Source organism: Engystomops pustulosus, chromosome 3 (genome assembly GCF_040894005.1).
Source record: "Engystomops pustulosus chromosome 3, aEngPut4.maternal, whole genome shotgun sequence".
Lineage (NCBI taxonomy): Eukaryota > Metazoa > Chordata > Amphibia > Anura > Leptodactylidae > Engystomops > Engystomops pustulosus.
In genome coordinates, this window is record NC_092413.1 from 226574675 (window position 1) to 226600083 (window position 25409).

The 25409-nt window shown below is 47.8% G+C and overlaps 1 protein-coding gene across 1 annotated transcript in view; it reads right to left on the reverse strand.

Moving 5' to 3' along the window:
- Positions 1–292: 292 nt before the first annotated feature.
- The window catches only part of LOC140122994 (uncharacterized protein KIAA1958-like), a 48668-nt gene continuing 23551 nt past the window's right edge, over positions 293–25409 (reverse strand). The window contains exon 7 of the mRNA XM_072144244.1: positions 293–405. Within this exon, the coding sequence (XP_072000345.1) occupies positions 293–405 (113 nt within the window). The remainder of the gene's footprint in view (positions 406–25409) is intronic.

The following is a 25409-nucleotide window of genomic DNA, read 5'->3' on the forward strand; positions in this document are numbered from 1 at the left end:
GGAAGACCCACCAGTGGCTTGATGGACACCGAAAAGACAGTGATGGACACAGGATGAGGAACCACCAAACAGCAAGACTGGCACTTCGGTCCCCAGCGAAGAACCTCACCGGTATGCCAGTTGAGCTCAGGAGTATGTTGTTGCAACCACGGGAAACCCAGTAGAACTGAAGACGTGGATCCGAGGATGACAGTATCTCTTAATGCAAGGCCCCAACTTGCAGGCATAGTGGCTTACTGCAATACTGGGAGTCGCAGAGGATCTGCCCACTGAGAGAAGAAATGACTAGTCTCTAGACAAACCATGGGAAAATTATGCTGTGAGACCAGGGCAGAATCCACGAAGTTCCCTGCAGAGCTGGAGTCCAGGAAGGCTGAAGCTTGAACTGGACCACCTTCTCCAAAACTGAAATGAAAAGGAACATGCAGACGAGGAGAAGCTTTGTTCTTACCTGGGGGCACTTCTCCAAGGAGCCCTAGGTGCATGTGTTTCCTGGACATTGAGGACGGACAGGACACTTCTTAAGAAAGTGCTCTGGGCTGGCAAAATAGAAACAGATATTCCCCTGCCTTTGTCTGGAATGCTCTTGAGTAGAAAGACAAGCGCTATCCACCTGCATGTTCTTCTACAGCTGACACAGAAGGCGGTTGAGGTGAAGTTTTGAAGACAGGAGCCAGGTAGGTAGATGTTGGGTCCTGACTTGTACTTGGTCAAGACACTGCTCCTCAGAACACTCAGTGAACTTGATATCAATCGGTGTGTCCAGTGAGATGAGACCACACAGAGAAGACGGCAGGTCACATGCAGACAATGGGGCAGATTTACTTACCCGGTCCATACGCGATCCAGCGGCGCGTTCTCTGCGGTGGATTCGGGTCCGGCCGGGATTCACGAAGGTAGTTCCTACGACGCCCACCAGGTGGCGCTGCTGCGCTGAAGTTCCCCGAGGCCCGCCGAATTCACTCAAGTTCACCGGCCTATTCCTAGTGAAGGTAAGTGCAAGTTCCGTGACACTTTTTTTTTTTAAATGCGGCGGTTTTTACGACTCTGTCAGGTTTTCGTTCGGCCACGCCCCCCGATTTCCGTCGCGTGCATGCCAACGCCGATGCGCCACAATTCGATCGCATGCGCCAAAGTCCTGGGGCAATTCAGGGGAAATCGGCGCAAATCGGAAATATTCGGGTAACACGTCGGGAAAACTCGAATCGGGCCCTTAGTAAATGACCCCCAATGCATCTGTCCAGACAGTCCCTTTTTAAAGGTTGCAACCAGGGCTGCTTCATTCCAGGCTAGCTCAGAAGCTAGGGTACAGAACTGAAGTGCATAGTCACCAACAGATGAGTCTCCTTGACGCAAGTTCAGCAGGGCAGTCTCAGCAGAAGATGCCCCAGCTGGTTCCTCAAAGACGGACCGGAAATCAGCGAAGAAGGTGGGGATATTAGCTGTGTCCCGGTCTTTCCAGTCCCAGAGTGGAGTAGCCCATGCCAAGGCCTTCCCGGAAAGGAGGCCACTTTAAAACCTTCTGAGATGAACTGTGTAGGCATTAGTTCAATGTGCAGGGAGCACTGGATGATAAAGTCCCTGCAGAACTTGGGATTCCCATCATACTTGGAAGGCATGTAAAGTCTTAGCCTAGGTTCTGCGGAAGGTAGACAAACCGGAGAAGCAGGAGGAGCCACAGGAATTTGACGCTACTGTTGAGTATCCATCAAGCGATGAATCATCCGAGTTGCTGACCTTGCACAGCAATCTACTGGGAATGCTGGCCCACGATGGTGTAAAGCCAGGTCAGGTAGCGGAACCTTGGCAGGATCTTACTGTCAGGATCAGGAGTAGTGGACCCACTATACCACCGTGGACGATGATGTAAGCTGACACCTGGGAGTGGAGTCTAAGTGTTACCACCAGGTCACTCCACAGGAGAGCGGAAGGTCAGGGTGGAAGGTCACAATGGGAAATCATGATAAACGCAAGGGACATCAGGAGCAAGCTTTCTCTAAGGCACAAGGCAAGAAGATCCAGTGAGGCATAAGGGAAAAGGCTGCCTATTTATTGGCTTGCCAGGTGGCCAGGCACTGGCCCTTTACATCTCTAGAAGCCAGCACATGCGCCCTAGGTGGCGGGTACGCATCCACCAGATCACGGGAAATAGCACTGGAATGCGGACAGGTGAATTTATAACAAATGTTTATAATAAACTTACCTTACCTGAATTAAATGAACTGTAGTTCTGTCTTTCTGGGGAGTTTTTACCAGATCTGTCTCTTATATTCTCCAATCCTTTGGTACTCAACCTGAGGCAAGAGAGTCTAATAAGGTCTATTATTGGTTAAAAAAAAAATTGGTTACAGGCAAACTTTGAGTGGTACAATGTCGTCCAAGTGACACCAGTGCCAGTGTTTGAAGTACATGTGTTTTTGTGACAATATGTTATTGTATTTTTTTGTTGGACGAAATAGGTAAAAATACATTTTTGGTGTCCTCTAAGTAAAATTTTATGCTGTTCATTGTGTGGATTCAACAATAATTTAGTTTTATTTGTGAGACACTGAAGGGGTTAACTGTGGATGGGCAGTATGTTTCCCCTAGGTTTTGCTATTATGCAAGGCCTTAGTGCTGAGGTTTTTGGTCCAGCACTTTGGACACAGGTGGTGGGAACAGCCCCAATCAGTCTGCATAAAGCCGCTCAGCAGAGCTAGAAGGGTTGTCTCTCTGGAAGGAGGCTGGAGAGCACACAGCCCTGACCTCTGTGCCTGGAGCAGCAAAAATGTTTTTGTTAGTGGTGAGTCAGAGAACCATTGTTTAGTTAGCACTCTGACGGGTAGGATATTATTTTGTATTGATGCCTGAATGTGAAGGCTGTTTTACTTTGTTCGTGCTGAAATAAACGCAGGCGAGACCTGTTTTGGACTGTACTTTGGTGTCACTGTCGTGAACTGCATCACAGAACCCCGCTACCACGGTCTCTACTGGGCCAAATCCTCCACATATGGTGCTTCGGATTGCGGGCAGTTCAAAAGACACACACCTGAAAGGCTCGCTACATCCTGCAACATTGCATGGCCTGGGTGAAAGCAGCAAGCAAATTGCAGGATACAGCCAAGATGGAGGACTTTATTAAATACCTGCAAGAGGAGGCCAGAGCTAATTGGCAGCAGCAGCAGGAAGAGTCCCAGGCTAATTGGCAGCTGCAGCAAGCCATGCTCCAGCAGCAGGAGGAGAGGTCCCGACAGCAGCAAGCCATGCTCCAGCAGCAGGAGGAGAGGTCCCGCCAGCAGCAAGCCATGTTCCAGCTGCAGGAGGAGAGGTCCCGCCAGCAGCAGGAAGAGTCCCGAGCCATGTTCCAGCTGATGATGGAAAAGTTTTCTGGCATTACGGCAGCACCGCAAGCGATGACTACTGAGGGGTCCCATACTGGTTTTCAAGGGTACCCGGTTGTCCAGCATTCCGCACGGGCTGCAGTACAAAAGGCCTTACAAAAAATGACGACGACCGACGACGTGGAGGCGTATCTCACTGTGTTCGAGCGAGTAGCTGAGCGAGAGGAATTACCGGCTGAGCAGTGGGCAGATGTCCTGGCACCGTTCCTGACCGGCGAGTCGCAGAAGGCTTACTACGACCTGAGTGAAACGGAGGCCCGTGAGTACCCCCAGCTAAAGGCGGAGATTCTGGCTCGTCTTGGGGTCACCGTTCAAGTTCGCTCCAGCCAGGTCCACCAGTGGGCGTACTCAGAAAAACTACCCCCACGCTCCCAAATGCATGACCTCATCCATCTTGTCCGGAAGTGGCTACAACCAGAGGACTGCACCCCAGCACAGATGGTAGAGAGAGTGGTTCTCGACAAGTTCACCTGTTCTCTGCCCTCTCGGCTCCAGCGGTGGGTTGGACAGGCCGGTCCCACAAAAGCTGAGGAACTTGTGTCCCTAGTAGAGAGGTATCGGGCTGCGGAGGACCTTCTACTTACCTCTCCCACACGAAGCAGTGCCAGTGACAGGGTCACCAAACCATCTGGTAAGACTGCTACTGCGGAAAAGGGGAGACATGTCAGGTTGGGAGGGGGTTCATTGGGGGGCGTGGATACCCAGAAACCCAGTGAGGCTCGTGACAGAGGTCATAGCCGTATCCAGTGCTGGCGGTGCCATGAAATGGGCCATATTGCTGCCAACTGTCCTCTGTCAGTGGAGCCAATGGACTGCAACCAGACCCGGCGAGTGTCACTGTTTGCCCGGCCGGTACTGGTGGCCGAGTCAGTCACGGATGCAGAACCCCAAGTGTGCATGGTCACAATCGGTGGTCACACAGTGGAAGCCTTGCTAGACTCAGGGAGTCTGGTCACCCTGGTACGGGGAACTTTGGTTGATCCTGGACTGTACAGTGGGCGGAGAGTGGGAGTGTTGTGTATACTTGGGGACACTCGCGAATATCCCACTGCTGTCATCAACTTACATACCCCTTGTGGTACTATTGCCCATGAAGTGGGGGTGGTGGGGACCCTGTTTCATGAGGCTATTATCGGCAGAGACTTACCGGTGTTTTGGGACCTCTGGAGACGAAGACCCACCTCAGGTGCTGTTGCAGATAATGGACATCACGTGTGTCCAGCCTTGGCCCCTGAACCCTTTGAGGCCAATGTACCCACACCAGCAGTAGGGGTGACCCCATGTGATGAATTCTCTCCCCTAGAGGTCCTAGCTGGTGAGGTCGAGGGCCACGAGGAGGTGGCCGACATGCCGGACCTTGAGATTTCCCGTGAAAATTTTGGGGCTGCACAGCTACAGGACCCTACCTTGTTAAAAGCACGGGAGAATGTTAAGGTGATAAATGGGGTACTCCAAATACCACGGGCTGACAAAATATACCCCTGAATGGTGATTGTTGGGGAACTGTTGTACAGGGTCGACCAGATACGGGGTGAGGAGGTTGAGCAACTTGTAGTACTCCAATCTCACCGTAGACTGGTGCTAGAGTTGGCACACAAACATGTGCTGGGAGGGCACTTAGGTGCTGAGAAGACCCGAGAGAGGATCCTGCAGCGATTTTTCTGGCCCGGGGTGTGGGAGGAGGTAAACCAGTATTGTAGCTCCTGCCCTGAGTGGCAACTTACTGCCCCCGTGTCCCACTTCAGGAGTCCTTTGGTCCCGCTACCAATCATAGAGGTGCCATTTGAACGGGTTGCAATGGATCTGGTTGGCCCCATAGTCAAATCCTCAAGGGGGCACCAATACATCCTGGTTATCCTGGATTACGCTACACGGTATCCCGAGGCGATTCCATTAAGGAACACCTCCTACAAAAATATTGCTAGGGAGCTGTTCCAGGTATTCTCACGCACAGGCCTCCCCAAGGAAATCTTGACTGACCAGGGTACCCCATTCATGTCTAGGGTAATGAAGGAGATGTGTAAGTTACTGCAGGTTAAACAGCTCCGCACCTCTGTGTATCATCCTCAGACAGATGGCCTGGTCGAGAGGTTTAATAAGACCTTAAAGGGGATGCTGAAGAGGGTGGTCAGCAAAGATGGGAAGGACTGGGATTGTTTGTTGCCCTATTTGATGTTTGCCATACGTGAAGTTCCCCAGTCCTCCACGGGTTTCTCACCCTTTGAGCTGTTATATGGCCGTTCCCCACGTGGGCTTTTGGATGTAGCCAAGGAGACCTGGGAACAGGAGAGGACCCCCCACTGTAGTGTGATAGAACACGTCTCCCTTATGCAGGACCGCATAGCGGCGGTAATGCCCCTTGTAAAGGAGCACATGACAAGGGCACAAGAGGCCCAGTCTAGGGTCTACAGTAGGTCAGCCAGACTCAGGACCTTTAACCCAGGCGACAGAGTGCTAGTTCTGGTGCCCACCGTTGAGAGCAAGTTCTTGGCAAAATGGCAAGGACCATATGAGGTCATGGAGAAAGGGGGGGAGGTAAACTACAAGGTATCTCAGCCGGGGAGGAGGAAACCCGAACAGATATACCACGTGAACCTCCTAAAGCCATGGAGGGAAAGAGAGTGCCTGATGGCCGTGGGAGTAGAAAAAGCGTCTGTCCCCAAGAAGGGGACACCGGAGGTAGGTGTACCCGATGCCAAGGTGCCTGAAGTACGGATCTCGGAGTCCCTCTGAAGGGCCCAGATTCAGGAAGCGAAGGAGTTTGTGCTCCGAAGTGTGGATGTGTTCTCTAAGTTGCCGGGACGTACTTCAGTCATCAAGCATGACATCATAACCGAACCCCACATCCGGGTACACCAAAAACCCTACTGGGTCCCCGAAGCGCGCCGGCTTGCCATATCCGAAGAAGTCAGGCAGATGTTAGACCTGGGGGTTATCGAGGAGTCTAAAAGTGACTGGTCGAGTCCTATTGTGTTGATTCCCAAACCTGATGGTTCCCTACGGTTCTGCAATGATTTTAGGAAGTTGAACGAGGTGTCCAAATTTGATTCTTATCCCATGCCCAGGGTTGACGAGTTGATAGAACGACTTGGACAGGCTAGATTCTTCTCCACCCTTGACCTGACGAAAGGGTATTGGCAGGTACCCCTTACTGACAGGGCCAAAGAGAAGACCGCTTTTGTTACTCCTGATGGGCTTTTTCAGTACGTGGTACTTCCCTTTGGGCTACATGGGGCTCCCGCCACATTCCAGAGGTTAATGGATCTCGTGCTAAAACCTTACCGGAGATATGCCTCGGCCTACCTGGATGACATCATAGTTTATAGTAACGATTGGGAGAGTCACCTGGCCAAGGTGCAAGCAGTTGTAGACTCCCTGAGGGCAGCAGGGTTGACAGCGAACCCCCAAAAATGTGCACTGGGTCTGGAAGAGGCCCGTTACCTGGGGTACCGTATTGGGCGAGGTGTCATCAAGCCCCAAGTAAATAAAGTAGAGGCGATCCAGCAGTGGCCACGACCTATGAGCAAGAAGCAAGTGAGGGCTTTCCTAGGCATAGTGGGCTATTATCGCCGATTTACCCCGATTTTGCTACCATAGCGGCACCCCTGACTGACCTGACCAAGGGTAGCAGGGCGGTGATAGTAAAGTGGAGTGAAGAGGCTGGGGGGGCGTTTCAGCGACTTAAGACGGTTTTGTGCGAGGGACCGGTACTGATCACCCCTAACTTCACCAAGACCTTTATTGTGCAGACTGACGCTTCTGACGTGGGTTTGGGGGCTGTCCTGTCCCAAGTAGTGGAGGGTGAGGAACATCCTTTGACATTCCTGAGCCGCAAGCTCACACCTCCTGAGAAGAACTATAGCATAGTTGAGAGGGAGTGCTTGGCGATAAAATGGGCTCTGGAATCCCTGAGGTATTACTTGGTAGGGCGACAGTTTACACTGGTGACCGATCACTCTCCCCTCACCTGGATGAGTCAGGCCAAAGAGAGGAACGCCAGGGTCACAAGGTGGTTTCTAATGTTGCAGAATTTCAAATTCACGGTGGAACATCGAGCAGGAAAGCTGCATGGGAATGCTGATGCCCTGTCTCGTACCCACTGTCTGATGGCCAAAAGTGTTCGCCCCCACAGGGTCAAACAGAGGGGGAGGGTATGTGAGACACTGAAGGGGTTAACTGTGGATTGGCGGTATGTTTCCCCTAGGTTTTGCTATTATGCAAGGCCTTAGTGCTGAGGTTGTGGTGTCCAGCACCTTGGACACAGGTGGTGGGAACAGCCCCAATCAGTCTGCATAAAGCCGCTCAGCAGAGCTGGAAGGGTTGTCTCTCTGGAAGGAGGCTGGAGAGCACACAGCCCTGACCTCTGTGCCTGGAGCAGCAAAAGTGTTTTTGTTAGTGGCGAGTCAGAGAACCATTGTTTAGTTAGCACCCTGACGGGTAGGATATTATTTTGTTTTGATGCCTGAATGTGAAGGCTGTTTTATTTTGTTCCTGCTGAAATAAACACAGGCTAGACCTGTTTTGGACTGTACTTTGGTGTCACTGTCGTGAACTGCATCACAGCACCCCGCTACCTTGGTCTCTACTGGGCCAAATCCTTCACATATTGTATAGGTCATTATATATGGAGTGATACCAAATATGTGGAATTTATGTGGTGATTTTAGGTATCTATATTTGCAAATAGGGGACAGCCTTTGAGGACATTTCTATTAATTCTTTTTTTTACTTTTTTTTTACCTTTTTATTATTATTGGACATGAACAAGTGATCATCCAAACGCTTGTTCACTTAAGATAAAGACAGGAGAATCTCTGCTCTACTGTGCCGGCCCGGAGAACTTTCTTATGTCTTTCCAGTCCGTCCACAGTGTTCCGGAAACGCCCACACCTAGGGTTCTTGGGAGAATCGTTCCGAAGTGAGAGCAAAGCTTCTCCTAGTCTAAATGTCCCTGCTATTCTAAGTTTTGGCACAGGCAACCGCTTCAAGTTTCAGCCTTCCTAGAATCTGGCTCTGCAGGGAATTTCGTGGATGCTGTCTTGGTCTCCCAACATCATTTTCCTGTGGTTCGCCTAGAGAAGCCACTGGTTATCTCTTCTGTCATTGGACAGATTCTCCATGATCCGGTCCAGTATCGTGCTGAGCCCCTGTCTCTGCAAATTGGGGCGTTGTACAAGGAGAGACCTGTCATTTTATGTGCTCTCCCGGTCTACGTCCTCAGTGTTTTTGGGTCTCCCGTGGTTGCAGCAACTGGTGGTCGACTGGGAGACTGGGGAAATCATTCGCTGGGGACCACAATGCTATTCCCATTGTCTAATGGCTCTTCATCTGGTGTCCATAATGTCTTCTGTGAAATTCACCAAGCAGCTTGCAGGTCTTCCCGCTTCTTATAAGGACTACGTAGATGTTTTCTTTGAGAAGCAAGCAGAGATTCTGCCACTGCACTGTCCCCATTAACCTGCTGCCGGGTACATTTCCTACATGGGGTCGGCTCCACCGCAGCTATGTCGGTCTACATCAACATTTCTCCTCTCTTGTATCTCCTATTGTGGCGCTGACCAAAAATAACACCAGTCCTAGAATATGGCCTCCGGCCGCTGAAGAAGTTTCCCTAAGCTGAAGTCTGCCTCTGCCCCAGTTCTCACCCGGCCTGATACGGAGAAGCCAATTCGCGTACCTGTCTTTTTTTTGGGAAGATAAAAAAGAAAAAGAGAAGGAAACAATGCACATAAACCATTATTTTCTCATGTTTTTTGCATACATCATATGTCCTCTTTTAGGTCTCTTATATGTCGCATACAGTGTCCTTTTGTATATCCATCAGCTCCGTGCGATTGTGCAGACCAAGTAGGTTGCACAGCAAATGTTTGTTGGGTTGCTTGCCAACCACATACCGAAGTGACGTCTTGTCTGGCATCCAGTCACCTCCTGTGTTTGTTACTTTAAAAACAACAGATGCAGGAAATTGGATACACAATCTTAGTGAATCGCGGCAGACCCGAATATGCATCGGATCGTGATGGGTCGGATAAGTAAATGTGCCCCACTGTGTATTTGCATGTATTTCGCTACTATTTTAATTGATTTTAACCCCATATCACCGACGCTTGTTTTCAGCTCAAAGCTTTATTTTACAAATCTTTAGATGATAATAACTTTGGAACACTTTAATTTACCAAGGTGATTTTGATATTGATTTTTCATGACACATTTCACTTTATGTTAGTAAAACAATGTGAGTGTTAAATTTTACATTTATGTATGAAAACAGAGTGAATTTGGTGAAAATTTGGAAAAAAAAGCTGTGAAACACAAATACTCATTCCCCCCAACTTAATAAGTTATTAACATTTATCATAAGTCTGTTTTTGTGTTGGCTTACCTTTTTCAACTAGCCTTTTATCCATGAGGTTGTTAGAAGGGTTGCAAGTTGAACAGCAATTATCCTCATTTTTAATAAAATTTCAAAAGCCATTTTTATAGGGAACAATGCAGTTCTGAAAGTGCTTTGTAAGGCCTAAATTTCAAAAATTTCCCAAAAATCTGCAGTTTTTAAAAACTGCACATCTTAAACTATTCAAAAAAACATGTTGAATGTTTGTTAACTCTTTAAGTATTTCACAAAAGTTAAAAACACAATAGTGATAAAATTTAGCAATTTCTAAATTTTATAACAACCTTTTCACTTACCCCCAAAGTTTACAGACTCACAAAAGGTTAAATTAGAACTTGTACACCAAAGCTTGTTACCCAAATTTTCTTGAATATATCAATACTATATATGTGACCGTAAACTGCTGAAGGGGCACATGGCGGGGGTGAAAGGAATAGAGGGCCATTTGAGTTTTAGAAGCTGTTAAAAGGATTTTAAGTATTAGCCGGGGGTCAAGCACTGTCCAGTTAATTTCATGATTCAAACTTAATTTTTTTGTAATCTGCCTGTAAGGGTTTCTCCTTGACACTTGTTATAGACGATTGTTCTCCTTCTTATCTTGTTCTCTAGCATTGCTTATCCCTTGTTTTGGTTAGTAAGAAGCTTCTGGAGACATTCTCTGTACATTCTGTAGATAAACATGTCTGTGAACAAGGCCTATTAACTTTTTCCCAGAATGTGCTGGTGAATTCATTATGGCCAATAGCATTACAGTATTTTATTCACGCCTCTTTGATGATTTTCTTTTGTGATATGTTGCAGCTGAGACAATAAACGGGGAAGAAGATTTTTACATGCACTAAGAGACTGACGTGTGTCTTGGTTTATGTTCAAGTTCTGGTGCCCGGACAACCATGAAAGGGTTAATTTGAAAGTCACTGTACAACATGAAGGGCGGTTAAGCCCTAGATAAAAATCTCTAACATTAATTGGCGTCCCTGGGTGGGCATACTATTATGGGCATCTGACCATTGAGGTGACCTCCGCAGGAGTCCAGGCGACCAGTGACCAGAACTGACAATGAGCGCTTGGGTAAGTCTATTTTTGTCTGCTTGACTGTCACTTCTGTCTCACTGGCTGAAAGGACTGGGTAAGGTCATGTCCTTGTGTGATATTATGTACTTTGCCTTAAATTTGCATATATAAAAGTATGCTCACTATAATTGTGGCAAAGGATCCCTTGTACAGTGACTGACAGTGACTGGACAGTGACAGATGGTCAGACAGTCTGTGATGTTAGCTGAAACTGTGAGACGGGAAGTAGTAACCCTTAAATGTCTACAATGCTAGAGTGGGAGATATTCTATTGTGATAGTCGGATTATCATAGTGTATGGGATTGTTTGTTTGGGACTGGTTTTTCCCATAGATTGTGACAGAGTTCAGATTGCGGAGACCCTCCCTGGCCAGGTGTGCATTCAGCTCTTTGCGGGGAGTCTGAGCGGTCTCGTGTGAGAACTAGTGAAGGACAGCATCATGTTTTAGTCAGTCTGGAAGACAGTGACTTGGTATAGAGTCAGTCAATAAGGGACATTTCAAAGTTTTTGATGTGGAGAGAATTTGAGAAAAAAAGATTTTATTATATTTTGCTCGGAGGGAAAGATGGCGCCTGGAATGCAGACTCCACCCCTGTATCTGGTGGTTAGAGAAGATGACACGCCCTACCATCCTTCAGTGGCGGCCATCTTAAGACAGTTATATTCCCTTCAAGTCCCTGAAAGTTAATTGCCTATGACTCTATTCTGTTGGCAGCCATAAAGGCTGGTTGTGGGGCTTTCTTGTAGGTTGGCAGCTGAGCACCCTTCAGGATTCTAGGCAAATGTTTGAAATAAACGCCGGCTACGTGATATTTCACCATTTCAGGCTTCTTCTAAGAATCTTGGAGTGTGGGACGTTGTTAGTTTGGGTATGGTCTAGTTAAAACTTATTTGATCCTGACAATTAGAGAAAAATACTATAAAAAGTGTTGCAATGTCTCTGGTACCTGCTTTCTGGAGTTTGTAGAGTTAACTAGGGTCAGATCATGGGGGCAGCTATGCAGCTGGGCTTTTCCTGAGCTGTGTTATCTGAATCTGCGTTTTGCTGTGTACAGAACTGACATGCAAGTGGCCTTCAAGTGTAGATAACACAGGATTTCTCCATATTGAGACATTGAAGTCTGGCCAGAACTTTATAGAGAGCACAAGAACGCTGGGAAAGAAGAATCCAGCTGTCAATGAGTGTCCCACAAATCTCACTGGCAGCAGTCCCCAAGAGTGACATATTATTCACTGTTATTTATTTGGCAAATGTTCTCCTCTCTGTGCCCCTACATGAAGATTGCTAGTACCTATTTGCCTTTACCAGTTCAGTATTCCAGTATACTTGGTGCAGATTCCCACAAGGGGGGTAAAAATCACCCAGCCAGACTAGCAGACTAGCCCCTTACTGAATATTCTCTTGTTTTTGTGCCTCCATTTTGCAGGTTCACTAGAATGCATTTATTGACGTTATGTGTTTTCTGTTCCAGAAGTGTTGCAAAGTTTCCAGAGACAAACTCCAGTACTGCCAGGAGAAGGTGGTCTTCATAGGCCACTGCTTCTCAGCCACAGGCATATACCTGACAGAGGAAAGGAAGCTGGCAGTCCAGAATATGCCCCTAACCTGAGGCCCTAAGCCTCTTCACATGTTTCTAGGACTGGCCAGCTCCTGCAGGCCTGGGATAAGGTCTGCTGCCCCCAGCCTGATGTTGCCCCTTGAAGACTGCATAGCCTCTTCCCCATTTGCCCTTAGTCAGGAGGCAATTGATGCATTCCATAGCCTTAAGCTGGTAAATCCTGTCTGCCCTGGCCCTAGGCACACCCCACTGAACCAGACCTTTTGTTTTATTTTGCACTGAGTATCTAGGCCATGCCACAGGTGTCTTAGCCCAGGAACGTGGTGGCCTCCCCAGTGGCCCATTATTAGGCCCAGTTAGACTCAGTCGTGACGAAAGCCCCTCAGGTGTTAGTAGCTGCAGCCAGCAATCTGCTCAGCAAGGCCAGTGAGTTGATCCTAGATCACTCAATTACAGTGCAAACCCCGCATACCTTGCACAGTGTCCTCACCCAAGTACAGACCAAGCATCTGAGCAAAGGCCAGACAACCACTGATGCCCCAGGATACACTGATAAGTTGCACAGCTCTGAATCCTGCCGTTCTCTCACCAGTCTTCCAGGATTCAGAGAGGGGGAGAGAGAAGAGTGATTTACCCAAATGTTGAGTTTATTCTCATAGATGGCACCAGGTCTGCATGAGAAGACAGACGGTTCTACACTGGATATACAGTGGTCAGTGGCGCACATGAGGTAGTAAAAGCAGAACCACTCCCTCCACACAGGTCGGGGCAGCAGGAGGTGGAATGACGGCACTCAGGGAAGCACTACAGCTGGTGGAAGGTAAAAGGGCAAACATCTAAACTCTAGGTGTAGGTACCTAGGTGTAGGTGTGGGGTGTAAACACGACTATGAACCCATATGGAAGGCTAGAGATTTCCTCACCTCTGCAGGAACCCCCTCTAAGCATGGCACTCTGATTAAAGAGCTCTTGGATGCTCTCTTACTTCCACAAGAGTTGGGGAAAGTAAAAGTAAAAGCACACACAATTTGGTAACTCCACAAGCCAAGGGCAAGTATGTGGCTGACAGGATGGTGAAGGCAGCTGCACAGATGGAACCCAGAGACTATCCTAAAGTCTCAGAGGTGAGTTCTGAGCTAAAAAGTTTGATCTACAGGTGTTCCAGTCCCTTGTGGCCCGAGAGTCATCAGAAGTGAAGGAAGTGTGGAGGAAAGCTGGAGCCCAGATGCTGATGGGACCTGGATGCTGGGAGAGAGGGTGTGCCTGCCCAGAGCCCTGCACCCGACAGTAATTTAAGTAGCTCACAGACACACACACATATCCAAAATGGCCATGCTACTGCTCATAAACCATCAGTGGTTTGCCCCAGGCGTTACTACCCCTGTCACTAGACTAGTGAAAGCCTGTATAGCCTGTGCACGCCACAACCCGGGTAAGGGGGTAAAGACCCCCACAGAAGGTGACACCCAAGCCACTGTATCCCTTCCAGAGATTGCAGATGGATTTTATCCAGCTACCAAAAAGTGGTACGTAGAGCCGCAGCCAAGAAGGTGATGAGTGAGATTTTCTGCAGGTTTGGACTTCCAGACACCATAGAGTCCGGTCACAGAAACCACTTCACTGGACAAGTAAACACCTGAAACCTTGTCCCTCCTCCAGGCCCTGCACACCTCTTATCTTTCCCAAGTTAGTGGTGGGATTGAGAGACTAAACGGCACTCTTAAGTTAGAGATCCGGAGGGCCATGGAAGAAACAGGGAAACCATGGCGCGAGTGCCTTCCTGCTGCCCACTATTCAGTTAGGACCACCCTTAACAGAAAGATGGGATTGTCCCCCTTTGAAGTCATTTTTGGCTGTGCACCCAGACTAGGCCTCTACTTCCCACAGATCCTAGAGATGATGGCAGGAAACCAGGTGGAACATGCCACACAGTTGAGACAGGTCTTGGAAAAGGTCTGCCAAAGTGTTTCTGATTCCTTTTCAGATCCAGACAGACCTCAGGATGCATGACCTGAAGCCTGGAGACTACGTGGTGGTAAAGAGACACCAAAGAGAGAGTCTGTAGCCTCGCTACGACAGTCTTTTCCAATTCCTGCTGACCAGTGCCACGTCTGTGAAGCTAGAGGGAAGTCAGCATGATTCCACGCTTTCTATTGCAAACTTACTTATTCTTCTTGCTAGCTGGTCTCTTCTGACTGACTACGCTCAGGGACACCCCAACCATGACCATTACTGTAGCTATACGGGTGACCAGGATGCCCCCAGAGTAGGAGACTTTACCTACGGTTGGTGCAACAAGACAATGACCTTCTTTAACATTGACAGCACAGGTAACCCTGTATTAGCAGTGTCTGATGTGTACAGGATTTGTGGGGATAGGAGAGTCAGGTCAGGCCTAGAGGTTGGGAAGGTGAATGTACGGTGATAAAATTTGTGCATTCCTTCCTCGTGATCCCCAGCGATAAGATTGATCAGACACATAAAGTAAACGTAGAGGATCCCAAGGGATTCTGGAGGTCTGAGAGAGAAGCACCTAGAGGACAACATTTATACAGATACAGTGGGAGCACCAAGGGGGGGGTCCCAGATGAGTACAAGGCTCACAATCAGATATGGGCAGGACTAGAGTCCATTATACCCCAGAGAGCTATGAGCAAAGATATTGGTTGGGTTAACTGTTTTTATTGTAATCAACAGAGATTTGTGAATTATATCCGAGATGCTTCCCAGACCCGCATGACTTTGGACATAATCCTTGCTGAGAAGGGAGGAGTCTGTAAGATGGTGGGAGTGGCTTGTTGCATATACATCCCAGATGACATCACCCCCTATAGATCCATTACCCATGATCGTGAAATGATTGAAGGACTGTCCAGGGAACTCAAGAGAAACTCAGGGGTGGACACTTTGTCCTTCACTTTGTAGTTGGGGGATTGGAAGGGTTTCCTTTAAGTGGGGGTGATATTGGGGATTGTGATTTTGCTCTTGTCACTTATTGCGTGTTGTGTGGTCCCCCTCATCAAGTCCACCATGTCCCAGATGGCCGTCCAGGCAGTAATAACCATGACAGGATAAGTGCCCGGAGCGAAGGATGATGCTGTTTACAAACCTATGAACTATAGAAACTCAGTGATGTGATTTGTGTATGCAGACCTGTAACCCCTGGGTGACTGGCCTCCAGGGGATCTGGTGAAGAGTTAACTAGTCCAGCAGGTAAGGGCTTAGCCTATCTGTGGGTACCTGGAGCTTGAGGAGGTCGCTCAGGATGGAGTTACAGGCCAGCAAGACTCAAAAGGGGGGAGTTGTTATGGGGATCGCACTGGTTTCGGATGCCATCTTGACTACTGTCCGCCATTTTAAGCATTAGCCGGGGGTCAGGCCGGGGGTCAAGCACTGTCCAGTTAATTTCATGATTCAAACTTCATTTTTTTGTAATCTGCCTGTAAAGGTTTCTCCTTGACACTTGTTATAGATGATTGTTCTCCTTCTTATCTTGTTCTCTAGCATTGTTTATCCCTTGTCTTGGTCAGTAAGAAGCTACTTGAGACATTAGGGGTCATTTACTTAGGGCCTGATTTGCGTGTTACCCGAAAATGTCCGATTTGCGCAGATTTTCCCTGCATTGCCCCGGGATTTTGGCGCACGAGATCGGATTTTGGCGCATCGACGCTGGTATGCACGCAACGGAAATCGAGGGGGCGTGGCCGAACGAAAACCTGATGGATTCGGAAAAACCGCCACATTTTTTTAAAAAAAGTGTCACGATCTTGCACTTATCTTCACTAGGAATAGGCCGGTGAACTTGAGTGCATTCCGGGGAACTTCAGCGCAGCAGTGCCACCTGGTGGACGTCGGAGGAACTGCCTTAATGAATCCCGGCCGGACCCGAATCCACCGCAGAGAAACGCGCCGCTGAATCGCGAATGGACGGGATAAGTAAATTTGCCCCATTCTCTGTACATTCTGTAGATAAACATGTCTGTGAACAAGGCCTATTAACTTTTTCCCAGAATGTGCTGGTGAATTCATTATGGCCAATAGCATTACAGTATTTTATTCACGCCTCTTTGATGATTTTCTTCTGTGATATGTTGCAGCTGAGACAATAAACGAGGAAGAAGATTTTTACATGCACTAAGAGACTGACGTGTGTCTTGGTTTATGTTCGAGTTCCGGTACCGGGACAAACATGAAAGGGTTAATTTGAAAGTCACTGTACAACATGAAGGGCGGTTAAGCCCTAGATAAAAATCTCTAACAGAAGCAGATCTGGCTGGAATTGTTTTCAGGCCCTATGCAGCATTTGGAGAGCGCCTGGAATGCCAGGACAGTGGAAACCTCAAACAAGTGAACCCATTTTGCAAACTATACCCCCCCCCCCCCAATTAATTTCTAAATGGGTATAATGAGCAATATCACCTTTTGATTCTTTGTAGAATTAGACTACAAAACAGAAAAAAAAAAAAATTTCCCCCCAAAAATGGGCTATTTAACCCCATTTTTTTTCATTTTTCACAAGGGGTTCACAACAGGAAATGCAAACCAGGTTTTTTTTTTAGAAAATTCCTCTAAAATATGTAATTTATACATATATGGTCATAAACCATTGTATGGGCCCATGGCATGGCTTAGAAGGCAATGAGCATTATTTAGAAGACAGAGATGACTAGAATATTTTTCAGGTACCAAGGTGCATTTGCAGCGTGCCCGAGGTACCAGAACAGTGGAGATTTCAAAGAAATGAAAGGAGTTTGCCCATCACCCATCACAGAATTTATCAAAATAAAAAGAAACATTTTTTAGCCCACATGTGTTGAATAGAATTGGGCCATAGGATTTTTTTTTTTTTATTCTGAAATAAAGTCTCTTTTGCCTTATTTTTTAATTTTTTAGTTTGGGTAAATGGGGACAATACAGCAAAAAATGTGTTAGACAATTTATTCTGAGTGTAATCATACTGCAGATATGGATGAAACCTTTTGCTTGGAATTATGACGAGGCTCAGGAGTGTAACAGTAACATGTGAATTTCACACCTCAAAGACTGTGAGATGAAATTTAAAAAAAAAACCATTGAATGACCACGTTATTAAAATTAAGGGTTTTTTTTTACTGAATATGTGCTTTTAAAAAATTAATGCAAAAGAAATTATGCACCTTAAAAATGTTTCCGTAATGGCACAATTTCAGAGCACAGCCTGTCGTGCACATATAGTATCCATCAAGGGGTATAAGGGATATTTGGATTTTAAAAAATGAGGATAATAAATTGCTGCCACAATTCAAATTTGCCAATACACCCAAAACTATGTAACTCTCCCAAAAAGTAAACAATGATGAAAACATTTATAATAATGTGGGACATTGTGCTAAACTTTAAAGCAGGGATAGTGGCAGAGACTTGGATTAGAGGGGCAGGTAGGGCACTAAAATCATCTCTCCCTTCGTGTGCCATTCTTGCTGCATACTCCATTGCGCTTTTGCAGATATTTCATATGCAGAGTTGTTGGCACAGGGTGCATAAAATGAAGCTCCACAAGACGTCGGACGTCTTCTGACTCATGGCTGACAGTGGGCTCCGGAGACTGAAATAAAAGGTTCTCAACCACATTTTCTAGAAATCTAAAAAATGATTCCTGACCTTCGATTTTTTATACAGCACATAAGAATTATATGCAGCCACTTGCATCAAGTAGATAGCAACCTTTTTGAACCAGGCGCATGATTTTCTTTCCCCCAGGTATGGCTGTAGCGCCTGATCAGCCAAATCGACCGCCCCCCCCATATGTTCTCTCACTGTCACTTTTGTGTCTGGGTGTGTCACGATTCGGGATCAGTGGATCACCGCGGGAGGTGGTACTAGCCGAAACTTGGGACCGGAGTCTAAGTGGCACCTGGTCTTCAGCATAGCCCGCCGCAAAGCGGGTTGGACTTGCTGCGACAGGGTGCCACCAGGTCGTTCCACAGGTGCTACTAGCCCGCGGTGGCAGCCGAGGTCGAGGTACCTTAACGGAAGACAGACTCGTGGTCAGGTCCAGGCACAAGGTCTAGGCAGGCGGCAGAGATGCAACGTCAAGTCCAATCCGGGGTCAGCAAAGGGAGGTCCAGGCAGATTGGTACATGGGAACTCAGGAGCAGGAACACACAGGAGCAAGAACACAGGATACACAGGAACGGAAGAACACAGAAAACAACAACGCAGGAACACCAAGGAACGCAGGAGAATTGTTCGGGAGCTTTTTCTAAAGCTGTGAGGCACATAGATCCGTCAGGGAAGACAGGAAGGGGCTGGGAATTTATAGGAAAGGGCATCTGGCCAATTATCGGTGCACTGGCCCTTTAAATCTGTCCGAGTCGGCGTGCGCGCGTGCGTGCCCTATGCTGCAGGAACGCGCCCAGAGAGCCGCGGGAGACGCCGCTGGATCCTGGTGAGATGAGTCGCGCTGCAACTCTCACCGAGATACACAGGTGCGCCTGCGACCCGAGACAGGGTGGAGGGTGGACAGGAGAAAGACATCCTTGCGGTCATTATATTTAATTGCAAGGATGTTGTCACTTCAAAGACAACTTGATTCCCCTCTTCTTAGGTGCTTTCTCAAAAGCTCTTGCGGCAAGCCCCTTCTATTTTTGCGGACTGTTCCACAAGCCCCTGTAACCGCAGAATGCAGGTGCTTGTACAAGGGGACACTGGTGTAAAAATTATCAGTGGTATAACTGATACCCCTTATTTAACAGAGGCCGCATCAACTCCCATACAATTTTTCTGCTACAACTTCTCTCACTGGGGCATCCTGGGGGATTTATATCGCCGTCTTTGCCTTCATGTACGAGGAAGGCATTGGTATACCCAATACCGCTTTCACATAACTTATAAACTTTAATCCCATATTTCGCCCTTTTGGATGGGATAAAATGGTGAAATGAGAGCCTGCCCTTATAACTCATGAGGGATTCTTCTACCGCCACATTTTTATCTTGGATACACGCCATCTTAAATGACTCCTCCAGAAAAGTTATAAGGGGACGCATTTTAAACAAGTGATCACGGCCAGGGGCGGGGGGGGGGGGGGGGAAGGGTTGCCTGCTGGTTATCGCTGAAATGGAGAAAGCGCATAAACACCTCAAATCTGCTTCTGGGCATTACCGCAGCAAAAATTGGTGTCGCATGTGTAGGGTTTGTTGCCCAGTAAGATCGAACGGAGGGTTTTTTTTTACCAAACCCATATTCAGTATAAGCCCCAACAATTTTCTATCCTTGTGGGGATCCAGTTTCTTGCATAGGAGGAAGCTGGATTTTCAGTCAGGAACTGCCGAGCATAAAGATTCGTTTGGATAAAAATATGCTCCAAAACTTTTTCCATTATGAATGTTTTATAAAATTCCATTTTCTACATTTATATTTACCCCTGGTATGGATGTAAAATCAGGGATATTAGGGGGTACGTAATATACCACTACACAAAAAACAGCCAACAAAATAGCACAGTAGGGATAATGGTTACAGCTAGGGTTAGGGTTACAGTTAGGGTAAAGGTTACAGTTAAGTTAACTGTAAGCCTAACCCTACCTGTAGCCCTAACCCTAACTGTAGCACTAGTTAACTAACAAAAAAGGGGGTTATATGTGTGTTTTGGGGTTAATTCTTCTGTCACTGTATACGCTTCTCTCTCTCCTCACAGAAAGTAACAACTGTGAGGAGTGACAGATCCCGGGAAAGGTTGCTGTGACCACTGTGATTGGTTATCAAAGTGGTCACATGGTCAGAGACCCGACCATCTTCAATATCTATTGAACCAATTCCTCCTTTCCACTTTCAGACCATAACCTCCTTTCTTTTACTTTCAATAATCCTTCACCTTCTCTTAATCCCATCACTAATCGCTCATACCGGAACACCAACTCTCAGAAACCCCATCTCCTCTTTCACCTGTCCAAACCTGGCTACTAACCACTACTAACCTTGGCTACTGTGCTATGGTTTCAACACAGACACAGGCAACCTTGGCACACCGAACAAACTTGTTTTCTTCGGCAGTGCTCCAGGATTGCCGAATGACTGTGGAGAAAATCAATCTGCAGACTTTTTACAGTTCAATTTATGCTCAAAACCTATAACTATGCCCTTCACCTCGCTAAACAAGTCTATTTTACTAATCTCATATCCTCTCTCTAACAACCCCAAAATGCTCTTTGATACTTTTCACTCCCTTCTAGCACCAAAGGTGCAGCCACCGGTCACAGACCGTGGGGCTGATAATCTGGCAACTACTTTAAGGATAAAATTGATTCATTGGTCAGGAAATAATTGCTCAATCCACTCACCCCTCCAATCCCCTTCCCTCCTGTACCTTACCTTGTTCACTCTCTTCCTTTGAGCCGGTCACAGAGGAAGAAGTGTCCAGGCTCCTTTCCTCTGCTCGCCCCACTACCTGCACCAGTGACCCCATCCCCTCACATGTCGTACAGTCTCTCTCCCCTGCAGTCACTTCTCACCTAACTAAAATATTCAACCTCTCTCTCTCTCTTCTGGTGTCATCCCCTCTTCTTTCAAGCTATTGTTACCCCTTTACTAAAGAAACCTTCACTGGACCCATCCAATGCTACTAAATACAGACCTGTTTCTAACCTCCCTTTCATCTCCAAACTCCTGGAACGCCTGGTCTATTCTCTATAACCCGCTATCTCTCAGCTAACTCCCTCCTTGACCCTCTACAATCTGGTTTCGGCTCTATGTATTCCACTGAAACTGCTCTAAAGTCCCCAATGATCTCCTCACTGCAAAATCCAAAGGTGACTCTTCTCTCCTCATTCTTCTGGATCTATCGGCAGCGTTTGATTCTGTGGACCACCAGCTCCTCCTCAGGAGGATTTGCTCCATTGACCTGAAGGAATCTGCACTCTCTTGGTTTTCTTCCTATCTCTCTGACCGCACTTTGAGTGTCTCCTTTTCTGGATCTTTCTCTTCTCATCTTCGTCTCAGAGTCGGGGTTCCTCAGGGCGCATTCCTAGGTCCTCTCCTCTTCTCTCTCTATACTGCCCCCATTGCACAAACCATCAGCAGATTTGGTTTCCAGTATCATCTCTATGCTGACACCCAGCTGTATACCTCAGCACGTAACATCACCCCTGCCTTACTCCAGAACACTAGTGACTGTCTCTCTGCTGTCGCTAACATCATGACCTCTCTCTTCTTGAAACTTAATCTAAGACTGAACTTCTTATCTTTCCACCATCTACTAACCGACCTAACCCTGACCTCTCCATCTCGGTCCGTGGGATCACTATAGCCCCGAGGCAGCAGGCCCGCTGTCTTGGGGTTGTGCTGGACTCTTACCTTTCTTTTTCACCATATATTCAATCACTTGCTCATTCTTGCCGCATGCATCTCAGAAACATCTCCAGAATCCGACCATTTCTGACAACTGAAACTTCTAAAATGCTAATTGTGGCACTTATTCACCCTCGACTAGACTCCTGTAACTCTCTACTAATCGGTCTTCCACTCACTAAACTCTCTCCTCTACAATCTATTCTTAATGGAGCAGCCAGGCTCGTCTTTCAGAAAAAATGCTACACGGATGTCTCCAGTCTGTGCCAATCACTGCACTGGTTGCCTGTCTCCTTCCGTATTCACTTTAAAATAATAACCCTCATCCACAAAGCTCTGAATAATGCTGCACCTCCCTATCTCTCTTCTCTCATCTCAGTCTATCGCCCCTCCCGTGCTCTTCGATCTGCCAGTGACAATTCGAACCTCTCATGCACGTTTCCAGGACTTCTCCGAGTTGCTCCAATTCTCTGGAATGCCCTTCCCCAGACTCTCAGACAAATACCCACATTCCAAAACTTCAAACATGCTCTTAAAAAACCATCTCTTTAGGCAGATCTATCACACTTGCTAACTGCATGAAATGTCAACTCTCCCTTTACTAATCCATCCTATGTCCTATCTCCCATCTGTTATCTGGCAAACACCAGATATATACCAAGTTCCAGGCTTCTCTGCAGTCTTTTTCACCTTGGACCCTGTACATAAGATGGTGGCTGATGGCTGGTTTAAGCAGCAGAATTTTTATTTATTAAATTATTTTATATTGCTACCTTGGCTGGGGAATTATACAAGCTCTTTTACCTCGTGTCACCCCTTCATCCTCATAGTCTGTAAGCTCTTGTGAGCAGGGCCCTTACTCCTATTGTTCCATATGATTGTTTGTACTTTGTAATGTAATATTATATTTGTATATGTCCTCTATGATTGTAAAGCCCATACAAAATTTGATGGCGATATATAAATAAATCCATGCAGAGTGCCTCCCGATTCACTCAGCAGGGTGCCGATCATTACCAGAGGGACCGCGCTCCCTCTGCAACCACAAAGACACCGTGGTCTGTGTTTGACCGCAATGTCTCAGGGGTTAAAATGGTCCAAAAGCTAATCGGCACCCTTTAATCCATGCAGAGTGCCTCCAATTCACTCGGCAGGGTGCCGATCATTACCGGTAGTAGAGGGAGAGCACTCCATCTGCATCCACTAAGACACCGCGGTCTGTGTTTGCCATTGGTGAGAGAAGAAAAGAAGAACCCCAAGATCCATGGCTCCAGAGGTGTAGTAGGGAGATGGGAGAAAGTACCACAAAGTCGACTTATCACTGCAGCCTCCACTAGTCGAGGCCTTTTGGCTGAGTCTGGAAGCCTCTCCTCAATACATATGAAAGCCGCACAAGCAGGACTCCCAGACTGAGAAATTAGATTCTCTGGTCTGATGAGACAAAGATCTTGTTTCACCCCCTCATCCTCATAGACTGCAAGCTCTTGTGTCACCTCCCTCTTCCTTATAGACTGTAAGATCTTGTGTCCCCCCTCATCCTCATAGACTGTAAGCTCTTGGTCACCCCCTCATCCTCATAGACTGTAAGCTCTTGTGTCACCCCCTCATCCTCATAGACTGTAAGCTCTTGTGTCACCTCCCTCTTCCTTATAGACTGTAAGATCTTGTGTCCCCCCTCATCCTCATAGACTGTAAGCTCTTGGTCACCCCCCCATCCTCATAGACTGTAAGCTCTTGTGTCACCCCTCATCCTCATAGACTGTAAGCTCTTGTGTCACCTCCTCATCCTCATAGACTGTAAGCTCTTGTGTCCCCCCTCATCCTCATAGACTGTAAGCTCTTGTGTCACCCCTCATCCTCATAGACTGTAAGCTCTTGTGTCACCTCCTCATCCTCATAGACTGTAAGCTCTTGTGTCCCCCCTCATCCTCATAGACTGTAAGCTCTTGTGTCCCCCTCATCCTCATAGACTGTAAGCTCTTGTGTCACCCCCTCATCCTCATAGACTGTAAGCTCTTGTGTCACCTCCCTCTTCCTTATAGACTATAAGATCTTGTGTCATCCCATCATCCAGATAGGCTGTAAGAGGATGAAGAGGGGTGTGAGGTGTATATAGAGGAGGAGGAGGGGGTGTGAGGTGTATATAGAGGAGGAGGAGGGGTGTGTGAGTGTATATAGAGGAGGAGGAGGAGGGGTGTGAGGTGTATATAGAGGAGGAGGAGGGGGTGTGAGGTGTATATAGAGGGGGAGGAGGGGTGTGAGGTGTATATAGAGGAGGAGGAGGGGTGTGAGGTGTATATAGAGGGGGAGGAGGGGTGTGAGCTGTATATAGAGGAGGAGGAGGGGTGTGAGGTGTATATAGAGGAGGAGGGGGGTGTGAGGTGTATATAGAGGAGGAGGAGGGGTGTGAGGTGTATATAGAGGGGAGGAGGGGGTGTGAGGTGTATATAGAGGAGGAGGAGGGGTGTGAGGTGTATATAGAGGGGGAGGGTGTGAGGTGTATATAGAGGAGGAGGGGTGTGAGGTGTATATAGAGGAGGAGGAGGGGTGTGAGGTGTATATAGAGGAGGAGGAGGGGTGTGAGGTGTATATAGAGGGGGAGGAGGGGTGTGAGGTGTATATAGAGGAGGAGGAGGGGCGTGAGGTCTATATAGAGGAGGGGGAGGAGGGGTGTGAGGTGTATATAGAGGAGGGGGAGGAGGGGTGTGAGGTGTATATAGAGGGGGAGGAGGGATGTGAGGTGTATATAGAGGAGGAGGAGGGGTGTGAGGTGTATATAGAGGAGGAGGAGGGGTGTGAGGTGTATATAGAGGGGGAGGAGGGGTGTGAGGTGTATATAGAGGGGGAGGAGGGGTGTGAGGTGTATATAGAGGAGGGGGAGGAGGGGTGTGAGGTGTATATAGAGGGGGAGGAGGGGTGTGAGGTGTATATAGAGGGGGAGGAGCGGTGTGAGGTGTATATAGAGGAGGAGGGGTGTGAGGTGTATATAGAGGAGGAGGAGGGGTGTGAGGTGTATATAGAGGGGGAGGAGGGGTGTGAGGTGTATATAGAGGAGGAGGAGGGGTGTGAGGTGTATATAGAGGAGGAGGAGGGGTGTGAGGTGTATATAGAGGGGGAGGAGGGGTGTGAGGTGTATATAGAGGGGAGGAGGGGTGTGAGGTGTATATAGAGGAGGAGGAGGGGTGTGAGGTGTATATAGAGGAGGAGGAGGGGTGTGAGGTGTATATAGAGGAGGAGGAGGGGTGTGAGGTGTATATAGAGGGGGAGGAGGGGAGTGAGGTGTATATAGAGGAGGAGGAGGGGCGTGAGGTCTATATAGAGGAGGGGGAGGAGGGGTGTGAGGTGTATATAGAGGAGGGGGAGGAGGGGTGTGAGGTGTATATAGAGGGGGAGGAGGGATGTGAGGTGTATATAGAGGAGGAGGAGGGGTGTGAGGTGTATATAGAGGAGGAGGAGGGGTGTGAGGTGTATATAGAGGGGGAGGAGGGGTGTGAGGTGTATATAGAGGGGGAGGAGGGGTGTGAGGTGTATATAGAGGAGGGGGAGGAGGGTGTGAGGTGTATATAGAGGGGGAGGAGGGGTGTGAGGTGTATATAGAAGGGGAGGAGCGGTGTGAGGTGTATATAGAGGAGGAGGGGTGTGAGGTGTATATAGAGGAGGAGGAGGGGTGTGAGG